This window comes from Myotis lucifugus, unplaced genomic scaffold, assembly GCF_000147115.1.
Source record: "Myotis lucifugus unplaced genomic scaffold, Myoluc2.0 scaffold_249, whole genome shotgun sequence".
Lineage (NCBI taxonomy): Eukaryota > Metazoa > Chordata > Mammalia > Chiroptera > Vespertilionidae > Myotis > Myotis lucifugus.
Genome location: NW_005871297.1, coordinates 112,182 through 133,632, shown reverse-complemented (window position 1 = coordinate 133,632; position 21,451 = coordinate 112,182). Strand labels below are relative to the sequence as shown.

General features: G+C 47.1%; 1 protein-coding gene across 1 annotated transcript in view; it reads left to right on the top strand.

The window, feature by feature from the left end:
* The window catches only part of FRMD4A (FERM domain containing 4A), a 227,838-nt gene that overhangs the window by 199,928 nt on the left and 6,459 nt on the right, over positions 1–21,451 (top strand). The window contains 9 exon segments of the mRNA XM_023762528.1: positions 2,081–2,203; positions 4,040–4,268; positions 5,677–5,733; positions 8,110–8,350; positions 9,122–9,149; positions 9,151–9,296; positions 11,040–11,908; positions 14,025–14,121; positions 16,337–16,408. Of these exon segments, the coding sequence (XP_023618296.1) occupies positions 2,081–2,203; positions 4,040–4,268; positions 5,677–5,733; positions 8,110–8,350; positions 9,122–9,149; positions 9,151–9,296; positions 11,040–11,908; positions 14,025–14,121; positions 16,337–16,406 (1,860 nt within the window). The 3' untranslated portion in view covers positions 16,407–16,408.

Genomic DNA, 21,451 nt, shown 5'->3' with positions numbered 1-21,451 from the left:
TTTGGCGGAAATACCAATACGAGAATTTAAGAGGAACCAAGCCAAGCCCCACAACAGTGTGTGAAATCCTCCTTCCTCATGTGGCTCTGGCTACATGTGAAATCGGATTAAATGTGGAGAATCGAGGCCTTGAGTCAAAGACCGTCAAGCAGATGGTGGAAAATCAGTAGTCTCGTTTTTTAAAACATAGTATTTTGTTTTAAAACCACAGATACTTTAGACTTGCCATGTTAACCACTTTCCCCTCCTTTTATAAGTTTCAGGTGAAAAAAGAAAGTCCTAACAATATAGAATTCTCAGTGTGCATGTTGTTTATAAACCGACTTTGAGAGAATCAGATAAACATGTCACAGAATAAACACATAGGACTTTGGCAACATTTGAACCACAATAAAAAAGGAAAGAAACAGAAAGGAAGATTGCAGAGCCTTCCATGCTCAGACAATTTGCCTTTGTCCTCTAGAATGCTTACACGGGACAAAAAGGCCTACGGCTCATTCTCAGGTGCAGAGCATGGAAGGGGCACTGCCCAGGAGAGAGGGGAGCGGGGTGCTGGTGCACTCCAGGTGCATTCACATGCACGCACCATTGCACATGCCCATACGCACACCCCACTGCACACACCACACCCCAGTGAGCGCGCACACACACACACACACACACACACACACACACACACACACACACACAGAACGGTGGGAGGAGAAGCCAGACCACTCCTCCTCTTAGAACAGCGGTTCTCAACCTGTGGGTCGCGACCCCTTTGGAGGTCGAACGACCCTTTCACAGGGGTCGCCTAAGACCATCGGAAAACACATATATAATTACATATTGTTTTTGTGATTAATCACTATGCTTTAATTATGTTCAATTTGTAACAATGAAATTGGGGTCACCACAACATGAGGAACTGTATTAAAGGGTCACGGCATTAGGAAGGTTGAGAACTACTGTCTTAGAAGGTAGATTAGCATCTGGAATCTGCTGGTCCAGGCTTCCCGCCTGTGGGACACTAGCACTGGGCCACCTGACACAATAGCTTTTCGTGACGATGCTGAACTGTGAGCTCTTCCTTGAGTCTGTGCAGCACAGGTATTGATTTGGGGCTAGAAACCAGGGCTGGGCTTTGCCACCTGTGCCATTGGCAGCTCACAGTGGCTCTCCCAGGACTTTCTTTCCCTGGAAGGGACTCCTCACAACTGATACCTTGGCTCCACCACATGGATTAGCTGCTGATTCAGATTTGATCTTTATTTAGCCCAGACATAGCCCCTCATATGGAGCCCAATTCTAATCTGGACTCATTCCACTGACCTAGTGTTTGCAGGGTCATTGTCACTATGGCCATGTGTCAACTAAGCTCACTGTCATTGTACTCACAACAATTAGATTTTCAGGCCCCAAAATATACACTCAACAGATCTGTTTTAATAGATGTGCCAAAATTATGGGTTTATTTTCAGTTTGTACTGAAACTCTTATTTGTGTACATTTAATGTCTTTTAAGCTCAGCCTGTTCCCTGAGTGTTGGCCTGAGTGGAATAATTCTTGTATTTAGTTTCTAACTTGTCATATGCATTTTTCTGGGATTTTCCATATAGACACCACTCTTCCTAAGAAAGACTATGTGGAAGACACTTTAATATCAGCTATCAGTGAGGGAGGATGGGGTGCAGGGGCACCGCACGGGAGCCAGAAAGATCAGAGATGTGTGTGGCCCCTCCTGGCACACAGTGGGCATGCAGGAAACACTTGGAAAACTAACAAATGAATGAAATGCAAGGTTTATGATGAAATCTAAAGCAACTTTGTTTATGTGACAGTTACTTTCAGAAGAACTTTTCAAAGTGCATCTGTTCTGTAAAAAAGGATTGCTCTCATCCATTTTTAGAGAAATGAAATCACATTTCAAAAACTCTTATTAACGCTTATTTAGGCATTTTGCTTAAAGGTACTATTTTGAATGTGTGCATTGAAGAGTGTGGGGTGTGTGTGTGTGTGTGTGTGTGTGTGTGTGTGTCGTGGAAATAAGCATCTGCCCCCTGATTCCACCTCTCCTCCTGCTGTTGCACATTTGCAGGAGCTGACGGGTAAACTGCCTGTTGAATATCCTCTGGACCCAGGGGAGGAACCACCCATTGTTCGAAGAAGAATCGGGACGGCCTTCAAGCTGGACGAACAGAAAATTCTACCCAAGGGAGAGGTGCGCCCTTCTTCCTGGTGTTGGGTTCTCTCACATCACCCTCGTTTTCTGTTTGCTGGGGCTCCCAGGTTTTCTGTAACAGCTGCAGCATTCCGCACAGTGCCAGCTGCCCTGTCCCCTTCCTGCTCAGTATTTCCCTTCACCTCTGGTTACATTCGCAGGTTGGTCAGTATGTGGCTCCCAGGGTAGGACAGGCTAGTTGAGTGTTCCTAAGCATTTTGCTTTTAGTGTGCGTTGTTTATCTGACAGGATAGGCCTGTCGAAAGCTGTGAGGTTAATCTTGGGAGGACATTCTAATAATGCCCATTGCGTGTCTTTTTAATGGCCTCCCATCCCTGGTTACTAAGAGCCCTAGCCCACTGGTTAGCATGTGGGTAAAGTCACCAGAACACGGTGTCCTAGAGCGGGTAGAAGGGGGGGCCAGTCTGCTGAGATCTGCACCAGGAGGTCCTGGGGGCGGGGGGTGGGTGAATTGGGGGCGGGGCTGCACCAAATGCTTCACCCAAATCTGAATCTTCACCTGGCAGTTTCCTGTTCAGAACAGTGAGGTGCATTGCAGAGTCCTTATTTCTTTGGGCCAGATCCAGGGTTAAGTGAGCTACTATATGGAGGAAGTTTAACTTGGGTCTTCACACCGGCTTGATGAGCAATAAACATGAGTAGCTTGAGGTGGAGAAGGGGACGTTATAGGACAGGTGCAGCCTGTGGAAGAGGCAGAATTATATTGGGTCAGAACTGAGGCTAGAGCAGGTGGGATTTAGAAGACCATCTGGTCAAGTATATCTCAAATCTGCTGTCATCAGAATTACCTGGGGAACTTCCTCTCCCCTGTGCTGGGCAGATACCAGGAACTCAACTTTTATGAGAAGACCTCACCTTAGTGAGTGCCCCCCCCCACAGCCCCATTGTCCTTCCCACAGTCCCATCTCACCGCACCTTCTCACCAGCTGCTTCTTCACACTTGTCAGCAAAATATGCCTTTAGTTCCTGGAGAATTCCATGTGCATCCCCGTCTTCCTCACCTGTCCCTGCATATTTTGGTCGGAAATCCCTCAAAGGAAGGAACGCAGAATTAGCTGGCAGGCTGCAGAGTTGCTCTCTGAAGAACAAACTCCCTTTTCTCTTGGAAACGTACTTGCACCCTCCCCCTCCCACCCCCCCCCCACAGCAGGCGGCCATCTGTACAGACTGGGCTGCCAGCATGTGCTGGGCTCAGTTTAAGTAGTGAGACTCTCCTGGGTGTACACAAAGCCATGGAGCAGTGTTTGAACCAGGGCTGTCAGCACAGCTGGCTGGTGGAGTTCCACTCACAGCTCACTCCATCTTTGTCCCTGCTGACTCATTTCCAGGCTCCAGCACAGAGGGCTCAAAATCTGAGAGACAGAGGGGTGGGGGGGAGGTGGGGGAGAGGGGCACAGTGGAGCTCCCATCAGCAGGCCCGCAGAGCAGGACAGAAAGCTGCTCTGAAAATAGTGTTGCATCCTGTGCCCATTCAAACCGAATGGGTCTGAATTTCCATGAAGGCTTGGTTTTCCTGAACCATGTGGAGACCATGGAATGAAGCCTGGGGGCCCTCAGCATTGGGACTCCTTGCTTCTCAGTGATGCTCCCATGTGCAGACAACCTTGTCTCCAGAGTGGAACAAGGGCCACGGTCTCAAAAGTGTGTGTGCCCAGGGCACCAGCTGCCAGAGGTTTTAGGAGCAGGATCACTGCATTAGGCAGTGGGACTGCTGGGTGCCTAGTGCCGTGGTCCCCAGGAGTAAGGAAGGCTGGCTCGCCTTGTGGGGCGGGGGCGGAAAGGACAGAGGTGAAACCCTGGCTCTCCCTCCCACAGGAAGCCGAGCTGGAACGCCTGGAACGAGAGTTTGCCATTCAATCCCAGATTACGGAGGCTGCCCGCCGCCTCGCCAGCGACCCCAACGTCAGCAAAAAACTGAAGAAACAAAGGAAAACCTCCTATCTGAATGCCCTGAAAAAGCTGCAGGAGATTGAGAATGCCATCAACGAGAACCGCATCAAGTCTGGGAAGAAACCCACCCAGAGGGCCTCGCTCATCATTGATGGTCAGTGCTGAGCCCTCCCCACAGCAGGCTGCCCCCACTGCCCCGGGAGCGGGCTCCAGGCCTGAGAGTGGGCCAGAGCCCAGCTCCTGGCATGCCCTAAGCAATCTACTTAACCAGTGAGGGCTATTCTGTTAGGAATGCTGACATAGTGCATTTTGACATCATCTGTACTAACTGGTGACGGGACCCATCCAAGCCTACAGCCATTTCTTTTTAATCCTCACCCAGGGTATGTTTAGACAGAGGAAGGGAGAGAGAAACATCGATGTGAGAGCTAACATCAATCAGTTGCCTTCCATACACGCCCCAACTGGGGATCGAACCAGCAACCTAGGTGTGTACCCTGACTGGGAATCAAACCTGCAAGCTTTTGGTGCACACAGGGACACTCCAACTCAAGAATATGTCTTCTCTATTTTGCTACCTCTTTCAAATAATGTTTTCATCATACGAGCCCATTTGAATTAGAGAAGTAATTCAGATTCTTCCTAGTTCCTTAGCCTGTTTATTTTTAAATATATATATTTTTTAATTTCAGAGAGGAAGGGAGAAGGAGAGAGAGATAGAAACATCAGTGATGAAAGAGAATCATTGATCAGCTGCCTCCTGCATGCCCCACCCGGGGGAGCAATCCCACAACTTGGACATGTGCCCTGACCGGGAATCACCATGACCTCCTGGTTCATAGGTCCACTCTTAACCACTGAGCCACACCGGCCAGGCAGCATGATTTTTTTATTTCAAAAGAAAAACACTAAACTTGGTATCCAAAGACCTGTTGCCAGGAGAGTTGAGCAATCCCAAACAAACCAGCTCCCTAGCTGTGCCTCAGTTTCCCCAGATGTTTAAGGGGGAGGATTACCTTGCTGTCTTCCTCTTTGGCATGTTCTCATGGTTAGTTGAATGGGGTCTATGAAAATAAGCTTTGTAGAGATAGAAGCTGAATTTAGCAGCTTCCCCACCACCACCACCACTAATGGCTTAAGACATTTATTGAGAAGACGTTTGTTGCCCTGTGAGCAAAGCCAAGTTCCTCACCCTAGTTTCACATTTGTACAATCAATAGCAGTTCACCTCCTTTAGGTCAGTCAGAACATGCCCTGGGACTGGGCCAAGACCATGGTATGACGTAACCCGGCCAGGCAGCCTGTTGGATATAAAGCCACTCAGCATGGCAGTGCCCTGTCTAACAAGAGCACAAAGACGGGCACATTGAGTGTCGGGGGTGGGGGTGAGCTCATGAGCCGCGGCCGGGGCTGTCGTAGAAATGCCCAGCAGCATTTGGGTTGTATTCCATGGATTCTCTCTGAGTAGAAAGAGAAGGACATGCTAAACACAGGATTTTTACAGATAGGTCTTTGTCTAAAGAATGTGATAAACTCTCAGACGTTTGCCTTTGTCTTCTCAGATGGAAATATTGGCAGTGAAGACAGTTCCCTCTCCGATGCCCTTGTTCTGGAGGATGGTAGGTGGTTGGGGGGACTGGGAAGGGGCTTGGATTAAACTGGGTTAAGCTTTGTGTAGCCTGGGACAGGCCAGTGTAACGGTGAGAGCTGGGCCAGGATGGCCCCAGCTACCCTGCAATTCTCTCACTACGCGATAGTCACTGAGTTGGTTGGGAGTTGCTGGGCGCTGCGTAAACCATGTCTATTGGAATTTTAGTGTTTTCTGTGCCTGAGAGGTCAGATTTAAGGTGATAGTCAATGAGTCGTACTTTATTAATTGCCAAACCACATTTTTACCTAAACAGAGAATCTCTACACCACACATAGTCTCCTTTAGCGTATTCATAATTTCTGGAGGAAAGAGGCAGACATTGGTTTGGATCACAAATAAAAGATTGAAAACTGCTAGGAGAGCCTGGAGGAAGCAGGAAAAACAGAAATGACCCCAACCGGGACCCCCAGTCCACACCTGACATAGAATAGGAAAGAAGTCCAACCCAGAACCATCTCCGAGCACGTTCCTACGGATTCAACCCCAAACTTGTGAGGCCAGGACATTAATGAAATGGAAATATATTAAGTGGCAGTTAACTTTTTACCCCTCAGGGAAAACTCAGGTGGGCAGCGATACGTAGCTATTTAGATGGAAAGGTCTACCCAGGTCAGACTAATGCAGATAATCGCAATAATAATAATTGCTGTTAATGTGGGGAAAGGCTGGCGGGTTATTTACCCAGTCGTCTTGGCCCTGCTATTATCAATCACATTGTAATATTCTTATGATCACTTGGTTACGTGGGTGGGGAGGAAATGGGGCTGTAGGGGAGCAGGGAGCTGTGTTTTGAAGATCAGAGATCCAGCCCTGGTTTTGGCCTCTGTGGACTCCAGTCTCTCCGGGGGGAGGAAATGAAAACAATTTCATGAGATTCCTTTGTAATCGAGGAGTTGGGGGCATTATATATTGTCATTGGCTAATTCTGATGCATCATTTATGATTAGCTTCTTCCCCATGTTGCAGACCCCCAGACTACCTGGGGGTGTCACTGCCTCCCTAGTGCAGGCCTACCCCATCTAGGGGCTCTTCCCTTTACTGATCTAAGAGATGCAGGAGCAGGGGAGGCATAGCACTTGTGGCTGAGAAGTGGGCTGTGAAAAGAACACTCTTTGGAAGTGGATTTAGGATCACATGAATGGTTATTGGGGTTTGAGGTTTCTTCTGGGTATTGTTCCCCTCAAACTCCCACCTCGGCCTCCACAAGGAACACTGATTTTTTCCTGCCTCTCTGCTCAGTGCTGCCCTCCCGGGGGCTCTCACCACTGGATATCTTCCTTAACCCCTCCCCAGCCCTCCCTGGATCCTACCCTTTTGTGACCCCTGCCAGATGACTAAACGGGACTTTCATCCTAACATCCATGTTTAGTTTTCCTGTGGCTTTCAGACCTAATCCTGACGCCTGGATCTGGAATGAAAGGCCCCTGTCAGTAGGGCACCTTGCTTATCTCGGGGCCCACAGAAGGTCTGTTACACTTGCACTTGACCAGAGCTCCTCCCTGACACCCTCTGATCCTCTTCACCAGCTGCTGTGCCAGCTGCATTGGGTCCTGGCTTCTTCCTTTCATTTTCCTCTCTGCCAGGCCACTGCTGAAATCCCTTCTGGACCACAGCTCTTTGCCTGACTAATGGAATTCATTTCCTCCGAAAGTCCTATGGCCATTGATGTTAGAGTATTACTCCCCTGAAGGCAGGGCATGGTCTTTATTTATAATAGTTGTAGCCCATCTCCTTCCCAAAGAACCTAAGGCAGTTCCAAAATGAAAATATTATATGGGAACATGTTAAAAACAATATACACAGTTCTGGAAAAAGCAGAGTCGTTACCTAGAGCCACCCGTAGATCATTACTCTGAACAGATATGCTTTTATTCATTTTTTCTAACAAATGATTTATTGAGCACCTACTACATGTCAATAATCATTGTAGACACTAAGGATATAGCAGTTAATAGACTAGACAAAACCCTCATGGAGCTGAAATCCCCCAAAGCAAATGACATACGTCCTGTTTATTGAAAGAAAACATACAATGATGAGGGCATTTTGCTGTTTGGTGTGAAGCAAGCGTTAAGCCATGGGATTTAATGAAATTTGGGTTTATTCCATTTGTAGCTCATCAGAATTGAGCCTTCTCTTCCCATTTAATGCTGCTCAAAATTTAGGTTTGGTTTGTTCTGGATTGACTTGTTTGGCAACTGGGGAAGCATCATGGGCGCCTTCAAGAGTAAATGCTGGCCTGGCTCCCAGGTGTTGCTATTAGGGCAGAGGTGGGTGGGGGCCTGTCTGGGGTCAGTAGGAAGGACGACCCTTGCTCAGTTGCTCTCTCTCCATTTTTGCGCAGAAGACTCTCAGGTCTCCAGCACACTGTCCCCCTTACAGTCTCCTCACAAGGGACTTCCTCCTCGGCCACCATCATCACATAACAGGCCCCCTCCTCCCCAGTCCCTGGAGGGACTCAGGCAGATGCACTATCACCGCAACGACTATGACAAGTCACCCTTAAAGCCCAAAATGTGGAGTGAGTCCTCGCTAGATGAGCCGTATGAGAAGGTCAAGAAACGTTCCTCCCACAGTCATTCCAGGTGAGCTGGGTGGGGAAGGCCTCAAGAGGCACGGCCAACAGCTATTGAAAGCATCGGTGGGCTGTCCCAAATGGCATCCACAAATTACAAAATCCAAAGCAACCTAACTCCTTCCAGGGGTTGACTTTCAACAGGGATGCTGACCTGTCCAGGTGCAGGTTTGTCATTCCAAGGGAAAGTGGAGGTTTTGGCTCACAGCCAACGTGTTGGCAGATGGCTTTAATGTTGTTAAATTCCACGGAAATTAATTAGGAAGTCTTGGGCAGTACTATTCCAAAATGGCAAGTGACAGCCTTCTCGTAGGAATCCCCAAGTGGTTCAGAACCCTAAGCCATCAGCAAACAGAATTCTGGAGCCAAACACTGTACTCTTATCTGTGCATTATCAGCTCATTATCAGCTCATTACGGGGCTGATCTTGGAGAGAGGGTTTTGGATAGGCATTTTTGGTCGACTTCTCTGGTTTTCTCATTTCCTTTCATTACACCATTTAAGCTCCAAGTGTTTGTTCAGACAAGTAAATATTTGTTGGAAAATAGAAGCTGCAGTTCAGGACAGTGGCTTTACATGCTCCCTGTCCCAGTGAAGGCTGACCAGGACCCAGGGTCCAGGGATAAGGATTCTCAGGGAAAGGCTTGGAGATCGGAGGGAGTGGGGGTGGGAATCCTGAGTAAGCCCACCCAACACCAAGGTTGATGTCTGGAGGCTAGTCAGCTCCTGGGCACAGGTGCGGCACCGTGACGGTGACCAGCACGGCTTCTCTGGTTTGCAGCAGCCACAAGCCCAGCACAGGGAGCTGTTGCTGAAGCAGGAGGGGGGAAGCAGCTCCTCCAGAACAGCCCCATCCGCAGCCTCCCGCACTGGAACTCACAGTCCAGCATGCCGTCCACACCAGACCTGCGTGTACGGAGTCCCCACTACGTTCATCCACGAGGTGAGTCCACCCGGCCCTCGGGCCACTTCCTTTGTAAATTGGACATCTCTGGCTCCAGCCGGCCCAGATAATGGGTGATCTAGAGTCAGGCCTGAACTAGGGAGGTCGTTTCTCCTTAAAATGAAGCAGGATTTAAAACTGAACTGGCAGCAGTCTGCCCACGTTTGCAGAGACCCATCATATCCCACTGCCCATGCCTAGTGGGACCGGGAGGCAGCTGGAGAATTGCAGGCAGACAGTGCGCATGGAAGGAGCCTAAGCAAGATACAGGCAGGAAAGACCGGCAGGTTAGCAGGGAAGCATGCTGGAGCCACACCACCTTGCCCTGATGAGGTGATTTTTACTGGAGAGTCCTCCTGTTGCTTTCTACTGGGGCCTAATTTATCCCGGACTTTTTAATGCCTCAAGGTATAAATTCATTAGAGAACAAAAGGAATGGGCAAAAGGGAGGCTCCAATGAATCAGGCCTTCATTTTCTAAAAGGAAGCAAAACCAAAGCCACCATTCCATTTTATCAAAAACTGAGTCTGTAGGGATCATACCTCAAAGGACAGAAGGTGTGAGCGCCCATAAATGGTAAACCATTTTACAGCAGGTAGAGCACTCCAAGCAAGATTTTCTCCTTCATTTTATTCATGCCTTTATTTGCTCATGCACCACAAATTTATAAAGTGCCTCTGTGTAGCAGGTATGATTCTAGGGGACAGAGCAGTGAAAAAAGCAGACCACACCATTGCTCTCGTCAGACTTACATTTCAGTTGGGTGTCATAATAAATATCTGTCAAGTGGTGATAGCACCAAGAGGAAAAATAAGCCAAGCAAGGGGCTAGAGAGTGAACTAGAAGCATGGAGAAGCTCTCTCTCATAAGGTGAACTTTGAGCAGAGACCTGAATGGATGGGGGAGGGGGGAGCAAGCTCTGAGGATACCATAGAGAACAGCAGGTTAAAGCCCTGTACACAGGGCTGAACTCCACATGTTCCCAGGAGGCCAGTATGGCTGGAAGAGAGTGACGGAGTGGTGTGGGACGAGGGGGCGACATGATGGGGACTTCTCATTCTCCCCTGGGTGACAGAACTGAACTCATATCTTCCAATAATTGGCCAACAGGGCCACCCTGAACTTCTCATGTGGCCCTAGCATTGTCTGCAATATTGATGGATATTTGTAGGCTGGATTTCGATAAGCAGAATGCGTTATAAACAGAATGGTGGCATGGTAAGTTTTTGCATCAGTCATTTTTCATGTTCCACCAAACTTGCCTTTCAGAGTCTTCATGGAAATGGAAATCTGTGTATGTGAGTTTCATTAAAATATTTGGTTGAACCGTATGAAATGTCTCCATAGGGCCTGTTTTGACCTGCAAAAATGGGCATTTCATTTGGTTTAACATAATACTAGAATAGGCATTTTCTTTGGTTCTCTTTGTATCTATAGAATTCCTTTCCATTTAAAAAAAAAAAAAAAAAGCCCTGGCTGCTGGCACACTTTTTTCAGAGGGAACCCTTATGTGGGCGCTGTCTTCAGTCTTACCTCCCACTGGGAATCAAAATCCCAGCAGAGGCCAGACTTGGCTCCTGGGGTCAGCCTTGCTCTCCCGCCTCCTTTTCACCTGAGAACCATGGCAAGCACCTGGATTCCCAGGGCAGCACAGCTCAGTTTCCCAGCTGCTGGAGCCTCTCTCCTGAGTCCCAGGTTGCAGAGCCCCCAACCCTCCACTGGGCCCACAGACCCACCACCCATCGTCTCCCTGCAGGTCCGTGGACCTCAGCCCCACGCGCCTGCACAGCCTCGCCCTGCACTTTCGGCACCGCAGCTCCAGCCTGGAGTCCCAGGGCAAGCTCCTGGGCTCTGAGAATGACACAGGGAGCCCCGACTTCTATACCCCGCGGACTCGTAGCAGCAATGGCTCAGACCCCATGGACGACTGCTCATCCTGCACCAGCCACTCAAGCTCGGAGCACTACTACCCAGCGCAGATGAACGCCAACTACTCCACGCTGGCAGAGGACTCGCCCTCCAAGGCGCGTGCCAGGCAGCGGCAGAGACAGCGGGCGGCGGGCTCGCTGGGCACAGCGAACTCGGGCAGTATGCCCAACCTGGCCGCGAGGGGGGGCGGCGGGAACGCACCTGGCGTCTACCTGCACAGCCAGAGCCAACCCAGCTCGCAGTACCGCATCAAGGAGTACCCGCTGTACATTGAGGGGGGCGCCACACCCGTGGTTGTGCGCAGCCTGGAGAGCGACCAGGAGGGCCACTACAGTGTCAAGGCGCAGTTCAAGACCTCCAATTCCTACACAGCGGGCGGCCTGTTCCGGGAGAGCTGGAGGGCCAGTGAGGAGGGCGATGCCGGCCGCCTGACGCCATCGCGCTCGCAGATCCTGGGGACTCCGTCGCTGGGCCGCGAGTGCGCCCATGACAGGGGCACGGGGCGCACCGCAGTGTCCGATGAGTTGCGCCAGTGGTACCAGCGCTCCACCGCCTCGCACAAGGAGCACAGCCGCCTGTCGCACACCAGCTCCACCTCCTCTGACAGTGGCTCCCAGTACAGCACCTCCTCCCAGAGCACCTTCCTGGCACACAGCAGAGTCACCAGGATGCCCCAGATGTGCAAGGCCACGTCAGGTGAGAATGGGGACAGAATGGGGTTGGCCCTGAATGAGCAAATTGTTGACTCTTTTCAAGGGCTTCCAGAATTTCTTAGAGTCCGCAGTGAGGAATGAGAGATGGTTGATTCCAGAAACCTAGCTGTGAGATGTATGAGACTTGAGGTTTTCAATCACCCCTTTACCCCTCCCATACTGGGCCTGGTTTTGCCAAGAGTGACAGACTTCGGAGGGGGTGGGTCAGCACATCAGATCCTCCCCAGTGGATTGGGCCAACTCCTACTTCAGCTTCCTCAGTAGGCATCAAACCATCCCTCCAGCCACTTCTCCTGGTGAGGACAGAAATCAAAGAAGTTAGGTGTCTCGGGGTTTACCTAAGACACTGGTAAGGTAGAGACCTGGGTGGCACCTTGCAGAGCGTGGCTTGCTTAGGACCTTGGCTTGTGGGAGCCTTGAAACTAGGCAGGTGTGTCCCCCGGTGGGGCAGGCTGATGGAGCCTGGAGTGCGGCACCTGACTTCACTGTGACCCATGACTGGACTTCACTGTGACCACATGGATAGCTGCTCCTTGCACTCCCATTTCAATAGAGTTAGGATATAACCACAGTCATTTTTGTAAAGAGCTTTCAGAGTTTCATAATCAAATTAAGGGTTACCTTATCTTTGTACTCAGAGCAGGAGGAATTAAGTAACAAAGGGAAGAAACCATGCTTTCCCTTAAGAAGCCACACACCCTCTCTGAGAGAATCCTGGCAATCATAACAACACTTGTTCAGTACCGGTGCTGGCAGGGCTCTGGGCCTAGCATGGACCAACTCATTTCCATGCTCATGGCATTCATAAGGAGAGGGGAACTCGTGCAGTGGCAAGATGCTGCCTGTAGGAAAAGAAAGGGGGAGGATGTTGACATGTAATAAAAATGATTTTAAAAGTAGAATGAAATGAGAAACAATAGCAAATGGAAGGTACTGCAAGTATGGACTTGTGCCTAGAAAGAGGGTGAAGATTAGGGGAAAGGGGTGATTCTAAAGACAGAAAATAGGAGGTCATCTTTGAGGAGCTGAAGGAGATTCTGGGGGCCTAGAGAGAGCAGGGCAAAGAGGAAGGACCTGCCGGCTTCCCAGGTGTGCCAGGCCACAGGGCTTCTTGGTTCTGTCCTCATATCCCCGTTGGCTCATTTATTATGGTGCATCAGTCAAATGACAAGTTCCAGAGATAATAATAAAAATGCTTCAGGCAATCATGAGAGAACCATGGACTTCAAAACCCCAGAACCATCTCCATATTCCTCCACATGTAAAATAAGCCCAGTGAAGTCTACCATCGACTTCCCGGAGCACCATGAGAGTGAATGAATGGACATGCTGAGCCTGTTGCCCTATTGGAAGCAGCAGCTCCGAAGAGGGCCAGAAGGGCTCATGTTCCATCAAAGCATTAGCACTTGTCTAGTAGACGTGCTTTATTTAGAGAGATTAGGTAAAATCTTTTGGAACATGTTTTAGACTGAAATGTTAAGAAGTATATCTGATGAAAAATATTCCATCCCCAAGAAAGCAACGGATGCATTTAAGGAGGATTTACTTCTTACTAAACTTTACCAACTGGAAAAACTCTGTCCATTTCAATAAACTCCTAGTAGTCAGATTTGGATGAGCTATTAAAGGCCCAGCACCCTTTGAAGTGTCCAAAGGGGTAGATTATAAGCCTGAAATGGCAGGCAGCAAGCTCTGAGAACCTTTCTGGAAGTTCTCTGTTCAAGACAAAGGCACAGTTTTGACACTGGGCCACATCTACAAATGCCCTGAGGTGTCGCTTCCTATGTCCAGAGAAATAGGCCCTTCTGCACTAGCCCTGCCCAGGACTCGCTCAAAGGTCTGTGGGCTGTCAGGTCCTTTGCTACTGTGGAGGCTGCCGCCATCCCTGTGGCCACTTTCCAGTGGCAAAGCGGGGACCTAGGATCCCAGGTCAACTTAACTGAGGATGGAGCTGCTGCATGGTTTGGAGGAGATGAATGGTGTAGGGGGTGGATATTTGCCCACTGTGACCCTGCAAGGGTCGCATCCAGCATCTCTGGAAGGATGCTCCTTCACTTGACTGGTGTCTGACGCGTCTTTTCTGCACCACCTGCATACAGCTGCCTTACCTCAAAGCCAGAGAAGCTCGACGCCATCGAGTGAAATTGGAGCAACGCCCCCAAGCAGTCCCCACCACATCCTAACCTGGCAGACTGGGTGAGTTCCTATCAGACCTTTCATCCTCCTCTTCCAGGTTCTAGAATGATCCTCAGCCTTCTTCGTCAGGAAGAGTGTAATGAATATGAGAATCTAGTAACAGAGGGTTTATCAGGAAAATAATGACGAGTGTTCTTCATTACTAGGAACCTGCTTTCTTTCCAGGGAAGGCCCATGAACTGCTGTTCCTTTTACCCCTCTCCTTTCCATCGCTGTCTTTTAGATGGGGAATTATCTCTACTCCCTTGTAAAGCTGGCCCATGGCCCCAGGAATGTGGGGAACGTGGGTGTCACAAGTCCAACTGCACTGCTTTGGTCAGAATTCCAGACAGCATGTGACTTAAGTTCCGGTTATACCAGGACAACTTCAGAATGCCAGGCACCAAGGAGAAAGGGGAGAAGGAGACCGGTGTGAACACCCTGGGCTGCCTCTGGTCCCATGTTTTACCTGCTCCTCAGGGTGCTCACTGTCTTGGTATCAGGACGCATCTTAAGAAAAAGACAGGAGGCTCAGATCTCATCTCTGTCCTGGCCAACCACTTAATCAACACACAAAGGGCATCAGGTACCTTGAGACCTTTAAGAAGTGGCCCACAGCAAAATAACCCAAAATTCAGCTCTCCTTATAGCTTCCAGCATAGACCAACATCATAATCTCGGGGATATATAGGATGTTCTGATCTGCTGCAGAGTCTGAGGGGTACACATAGATTGCTATGTTCACAGTTCCTGCCTCTTCTGTTGCTCCTAAGACATCACCGCTAAATGGATGTTATATACTATCAATGTCTGTTGGTTAAAAAAGTAAACGGTCTCTTTATCTAGCTCTATTCAGTTTCTCATTTCCTAGAGCATCGGTGGGGGTGTCTGGGAAAAATCTGACAGCTGTCTGTGAGTTGAATCATCAGGAAACAACAGGACCAGAATCGGCTCCACTGACTACATTTCTGACTCTCATGCTTGGCAGACATTTTTGTTCCTGCAAATTTATCTGTAGTAATTTAAAACCAGGCTTTATGGGTCCTTAGCATTTAACAGAAGGTAGGAGAGCTAATGTTTATTAAGTGTTTGCTGTGTACTCAAAGGTTGGAAGCTTCTTCTAACATATATGAACTCATATAATTCTCACTGCAGCCTCACTCGGGAAGCATCACATCTTTTCGTTTTATAGATGAGGCTAAGAGAAAATCAGTGCTTTGCCCAAAGTCACAATGGCTGGTTGGAGCTGACACTCCAGCCCTGTGCTCTGTGAGCCATAAGCCCTGTCTCTTTCCATTAGGCCAGTGGTCCTTAAAGTGCAGTCCCCAGACCAGCAGCATGACTGTCACCTGGGATCTTGTTAGAAGTGCGGGTTCTCAGGCCCACCCATGGCCTACTGAGTCAAAAAGTCTGGGGGTGGGTCTGGAAGTCTGTGTTTTAACAAAGCCTCCAGCAGGGATTCTGATGCCCACTCAAATTTCTTGTATCCACTCCCACTTCTTGGTCTGTCTTTGGAGCAGCAACTTCCCCTCTGTCATTATTACAGATCATGAAAACACTCCCTTATTCACCATCCACACTCCAGCTCTAGCTTGTGTGGTCTGGCAGCTGCTAGGCCTAGGACCCTGGAGTCTCTCCAAGATTAATTCATAAAAAAATGACATCTTCTGTATCTATGGTACCTCCACTGGTAAATCATCTCACCTAAATAAGGAATTTCAGATTCCAGGCTCTTTCTCTGGATCCCCAGATTTTCTCCATCATATCCAATTTTACCTGACCCAAATGTATTTATTTAAGTGACAGCAGCTCTGAAATTTATAAGCACCCTTCAGATGCACACACAATGAGCTGGTCTGGAACCCTGCCTGGGTTTCACTGCACATAGCTAGTGAGGACTCAAGACAAATTTGAAACAAAAAGGTATTTTGGTTCTTGAAGTAAACACTTTCATCAGATTGAGTTGAATTATCATTAATAACTATTTTCTGTGATGTGACAAGAAAATGAGAAATGGGTAAAAAGTGCCAAAGCCTGCCTTCCTACCAAAACTATAGAGAGGTCTTTTGACTCGCTCATGGAGGTTGAAAGTTCTGTGTGACTTATTTGTCACCAACACTGGGCGTGTAGTCAACCATTCTTTTCAATGTATCAATGAGCTACAAATCATGTCTGTGTCGGTTCCTCTCTTTAACATGACCTCTCTTCTCTTCCTCCTCTGCTTTCCTTTGTTCAGAGAAGCAACAGAACACTCGCCCATTATGGACGGGTCTGAGTCTCCAACTCACCAAAGTACTGATGAGTAGAGGTATCGTAAGGGAATGTTTTGTTCTTACAGCCCTTTCCCCCTTCACTGCTTTGGAGTGTGTGATCTCAGATGTGTTGCATATGTGTTGCCCTTGCCCATATCATAATCCCCAGAAGGAAACATCTGCATGGTGTGGAAGCCATTGTTTTATGTTGATTTCTAGATACATGTGGAACTATATGTTTATATGTATATTTTTATATCAGATGTTAGGTGTTCTTATGTGACTTCCCAGAAAAGACCCCAGAGTGTGTTTTAGACCTTCCCAGGCTCTATGTACATGCAGATTCTTGTAGACACTTTTACTGGTTTAGTAACCTCTGTCCATGGAAAGAACAGTATCAAGCAATTTAAGTTTCAAAGCACAAAGGGCAGACTTAGTTAGCAGAAGCATGGAAAATCTCCTATGCTATCCTCCCAGCATTCTTAAGTGGCAGTGTGTAGTCTACCAAATGCTGTAGTGTTCTGCTTTCCCAAATGTGGTCCATAGAATAGCATCTCCATCATCTTGGAGCTGGTTAGAAAGCTAAACTCCTGGCCCTACAATTTGAATCTGCATTTTAAACAAGATCCTTGGGCGAATCAAGTGTACTGTTACAGTGGGCATCAAAACAGTAGCACCTGGTCTGGGTCCTGTCCTTGGGCCAGCAGAATCTAACTCGGAGATGAGACATTGAAATTAAGTAGCATTTCAAGGATTAACAAAGAAGATGAGGATACTATTCAGAAGTGGATAAATTTATTCAATAAAAAAAATTGAACCATCATTATATTCTAGGAACCGTGCTAGAGACCAGAGTTCTAACAGTTCAAGTTCAAATCAACAATTTGAAAACCTATCAGGATGTTCTATACAAGGGGAGTAAGAAATGTGCAGCATTTATGTATAAAGTGATCTGAGACTTTAGGTGGAGGCCTAGAGGCTTTTCCAAGGGCAAAAACACAGATGCAGAAAACAAGCAGGGTGTTTGGGAAACAGCAGAGAGTCTTGTTTGCTGTAGAGAAAGAGCTGGACTTTAGCCTGAAGAGTAGGGCAGGACAAGATCCTGAGCAAATTAGGAGAGAGACACAGAACAGTTTTTACTGTGAGTCCCCTGAGTTGGCAGATGAGGGATTAGGAAACAGGGGCTTAGCCTTTAAGAGGAAGATGGTGTGAAACAAAATTTGACTGAGTAAATTTAAAAGACTTATTTGCTTTACTTACTGGTTCATGAATCAGATAGCATTCAACCTAGCAGATAGAAAGATGTGTGGAATCTAATGAACAAACTGAACTAACAAGCAAAGTAGAAACAAACTCATAGATAGACAGCAGGCAGACAGCTCTGGTGAGGGGGACTAAGGGGATTGAGCAAAAAAAAAAGAAAGAAAGAAAGAACTCATGGACAGGGAGGAATAACAGTGTGGTAATCAGGGGTGGAGGTGGAAGAGGGTATGAGGGGATAAATGGTGATGGGGCAAAAAAGAAAGGAGCTCTGAGGAGCTGTACCAGATGAAAGACTTTTATAGGCAGAAGGCAGCAGGAACAAGGCAGCTGCATGAGGTGAAAAGGCAGGTCGGGTATTGTAGAATCATTTTCCTTTGGGGATGGTAGGGGTCTGTCAGGCAGGTTACCTCAGTAGTGCTGACCAGGCCATGCCTGATTGACAGGTTTAAGGTTGCACTTATGGGAAAGCCCAAACTGTAGTTAAGTCTAAGTTTGGTGGTAAGCAATTCCATTTGGGGCCACTGTCTTGTTTTTTATTAATTTCCCCCCTTTGATTGGACTCGCAGCCTAGCTGAGAGATGTGGTCAAAATTTGAGGCATTAGCTTCCAGTCTGGAGATCTCTCGATTTTTTGCTCAGTCTCTCTGTGGCATTCGCTGGTCACAACATCAGGTTCACATGATTTCAGGTGGTCCTTCTCTTTGTTTCTTTTCTGACATTCTGTTCTTAGGGGGATCATTTGCTTGATTGTTAGTGGCTGTGACTATGCATTAAAGCTTTTGAGAGAACACACACCAGGGGGAACTACTATGATTATTATAAACAGGATAATTCCCAATGCCGGGAGTGCACTTTGGACCCATGGTCCCCAAGACCCAAACCAATCAAAATCAAGTAGGTCAAGAAAGGCCCTGTTGAAGGAGTCACTTTAAGCCAACTGGCTTGTCTCAACTTCCCCAAAGTATCAATCCAGGTACAGCAAGTGGTGTTGGTCATAGCATAGTCTGTGGGTCAAGACTTTAAAAGGTGACAACCATGCAGACCAGCAAAATTTAAGGGTCTGTAGACTACAAAGGTGTTTTATTTATTCTGACACCCTTGCCTTGTGTCCCTTTCTTTGGCTACAAAGCTCCCGGGATCTGGAGTTGTTAACCAGAAAGAAAGAAATGGATCCCCAGGGTTAGGGACTCTGACACAATAGAGAAGGCTAAATTTTCCCCAGAGAAACTGATGCATTGAAAATCAGGGAGAAGTTTGGGATGAGCAGAACTATAGAATCACTAGCATCGCAGCAAATCCAGCAGTTGTTTGGAGGCTAAATTACCAACTTTTGCAGTGGTCTGAGATACATGGACAATAACTTTCCAGGCCTGAGCAAGATACAAGTAGACAAAAGAGTCATGAAGACCCTCATGTGTAAGAAGCAGGAAAAAATGGTCAGAGATGGAAGGAGGAATGGAAAGAAACATTCTTGATCTGACATCAGGGGAAGTGGTCTACTCTGATGTTGGCTACCTTTTTCCTAGTCAGTTTGATGGTGAGGTCTCCAGCTTTTGCACAGGACCAGAAGTCAGGTGGAGCCTTCTTCAGGTGTGAAGTATGCACCCACGATTCAGCACCTTCTGATTTGCCCACGGTGCCAGTGGTCAAGAGTTCCTGGTACGCCCATTGCTAAAGATCTGATGAGAGCTCATTGTAATGGAATTGACAGGGAAATTTGGTTATTTCTGTGATATACAACATCTTAAGATAATAAGTGGAATTATGACTCATAATACCAGGATATATAAGATTTCTAGGAATGTCATACAATTTCTAGGATGCACTGATTAGAATTCTAACCCTTAGAATCCTTAATTCCTAGTGAACACTAAGAAGGAAGCAATTGTGAACTGTTTGCTACACTAGCATTCTGTGTATTGGAAAACTTATAATTACACTTCATAATTTCTAGAAGAACATTCTCCCTCACAGTAAATGTTTCAGTGTGGCACGAACCATGTTGACTGATAGACCTGGCATTATAGACAGAGATGTAGGAAAGCCAACTCTAGGAAGGATTCTCATCCTTCACCAGCTACTGCCAGTTTTCCCAGGAACCACTCTGCAGGTTCCAGAGCAAGTGGGGTTTAAAGAAGAGAATGTAACCCTGGTATTCACCAGAAATTTGGCAAGGTTTTCCACTGATTTAATTTTAGTTTCTCCTCAGCTGTTTTAAGGGAATAACTGATAGCAGTTTATTGGAAAATCCCTAAGAGTCTCATCAACCTTGGGAGTGGCCTGTATAGGGGCATCTGTAAGGCCACTGACTTGGCAGACTTTTGTTCAGGTCTTGCAGTCTCTTTATAGTGGGAAAGGCAGTTCAGAGAGAGGACTGAGAGTACTCAGGTAAAGGAGGATGGAGGGGAGTAGTAGGAATCATGTCAGTCCTACAGTCTTTGTTGTAGGTGCCACTGTGTGTTTAATTTTTTATTGGCCTTTTGCAATGAATCATTAAGTGAAGTTATTTTGGAATCTTGGCACCTCTTGGAGGTTTTAGCATGCCAGTTAAAATAGGCACCCCATTCTGTTTTATTTGGGAGCCCTGGCTTTCAAGTACACATTTTAAATGAATGCTCTAGTCTAATTGTAACACTGCCTGTAATGGCTGTTATTCTATATAAGGAGGCAAACTGAGGCAAGCTCAAATGATCAGAAATTGAGTTTATTCAGGAATAGCAAAGGAATTGCAATTCTGGAAATGCATGATATATTCAGCTACAGGTGAGTCCATTGAGGGTTTGGGGCAGGCTGTATTTATGGGCAAGGTGGAGTCCAACCAGAGTCTAAACCAGGGGTCCTCAAACTACGGCCCGCGAGCCACATGCAAATACAAATATTGTTTTTGTTCCCATTTTGTTTTTTTACTTTAAAATAAGATATGTGCAGTGTGCATAGGAATTTGTTCATAGTTTTTTTAAAAATCTATAATCCAGCCCTCCAACGGTCTGAGGGACAGTGAACTGGCCCCCTGTTTAAAAAGTTTGAGGACCCCTGGCTCTAAACAGTAAGTTTATTGGCTCCAGGTTAGAGATTCTTGGTGGATATTCAGTTGTTGGGAGATAAGTCTCTGTCATCTGTTCATCAGGCATTTACAGGAAATTGGTCTCTCAGCTCTTAAGTTCTGTTTTTCTAAAGGCACATGTGTGACATTCTCCATTTCCTATCCTCCAGTTCCATTTTAGATAGAAATGCTCTCACATTTCCCCTCTTGATCAAGATATTTTGCAGAAAGTATCACTGATGAACCATATTACTTAGGTGTTGCTTTCTTTCTTCCTCTTGTATCTTTTTCTTGATCAAAGACATTGTTAGATGGAGAACATGTCCCTCGGTGCAGAAAAGGATCATCCTCAGATGTCTAGTACCATAGAAGAGGGAAATGGCAAGTGGATTTCAGTAGCCTCATTGGAACAACAAGAAATGTCAACAACCAAACTGTAAATTTGGGCCAGGGCAGCTGAGTCAGGGTAACAAGGAAGACCAGACATGGGCATGAATAGATTTGGTGGTTGGAGATTGGCTGGTGTCTTCTGCTGATTTGAGAAGGGCTATACATTCCTCTAAGATTAGATTAAGTTTCCTGTATGAGCCTGTGTTGACTATCTTCATTTTTTTCCATAACATAAGTGACTCCATTTTAGTTTGGGTCTACATTTCCACTTTTTGATCAAGTCCCTATTAAGGGGTATTGATCACTCATATATTGCTAGGTGTTTCTTCTACATGGACTTCATCCATTTTGTTTATTTTCCTTTACCATGCCATGACTAGACATCTTCCTCAGGGTGAGAGAAT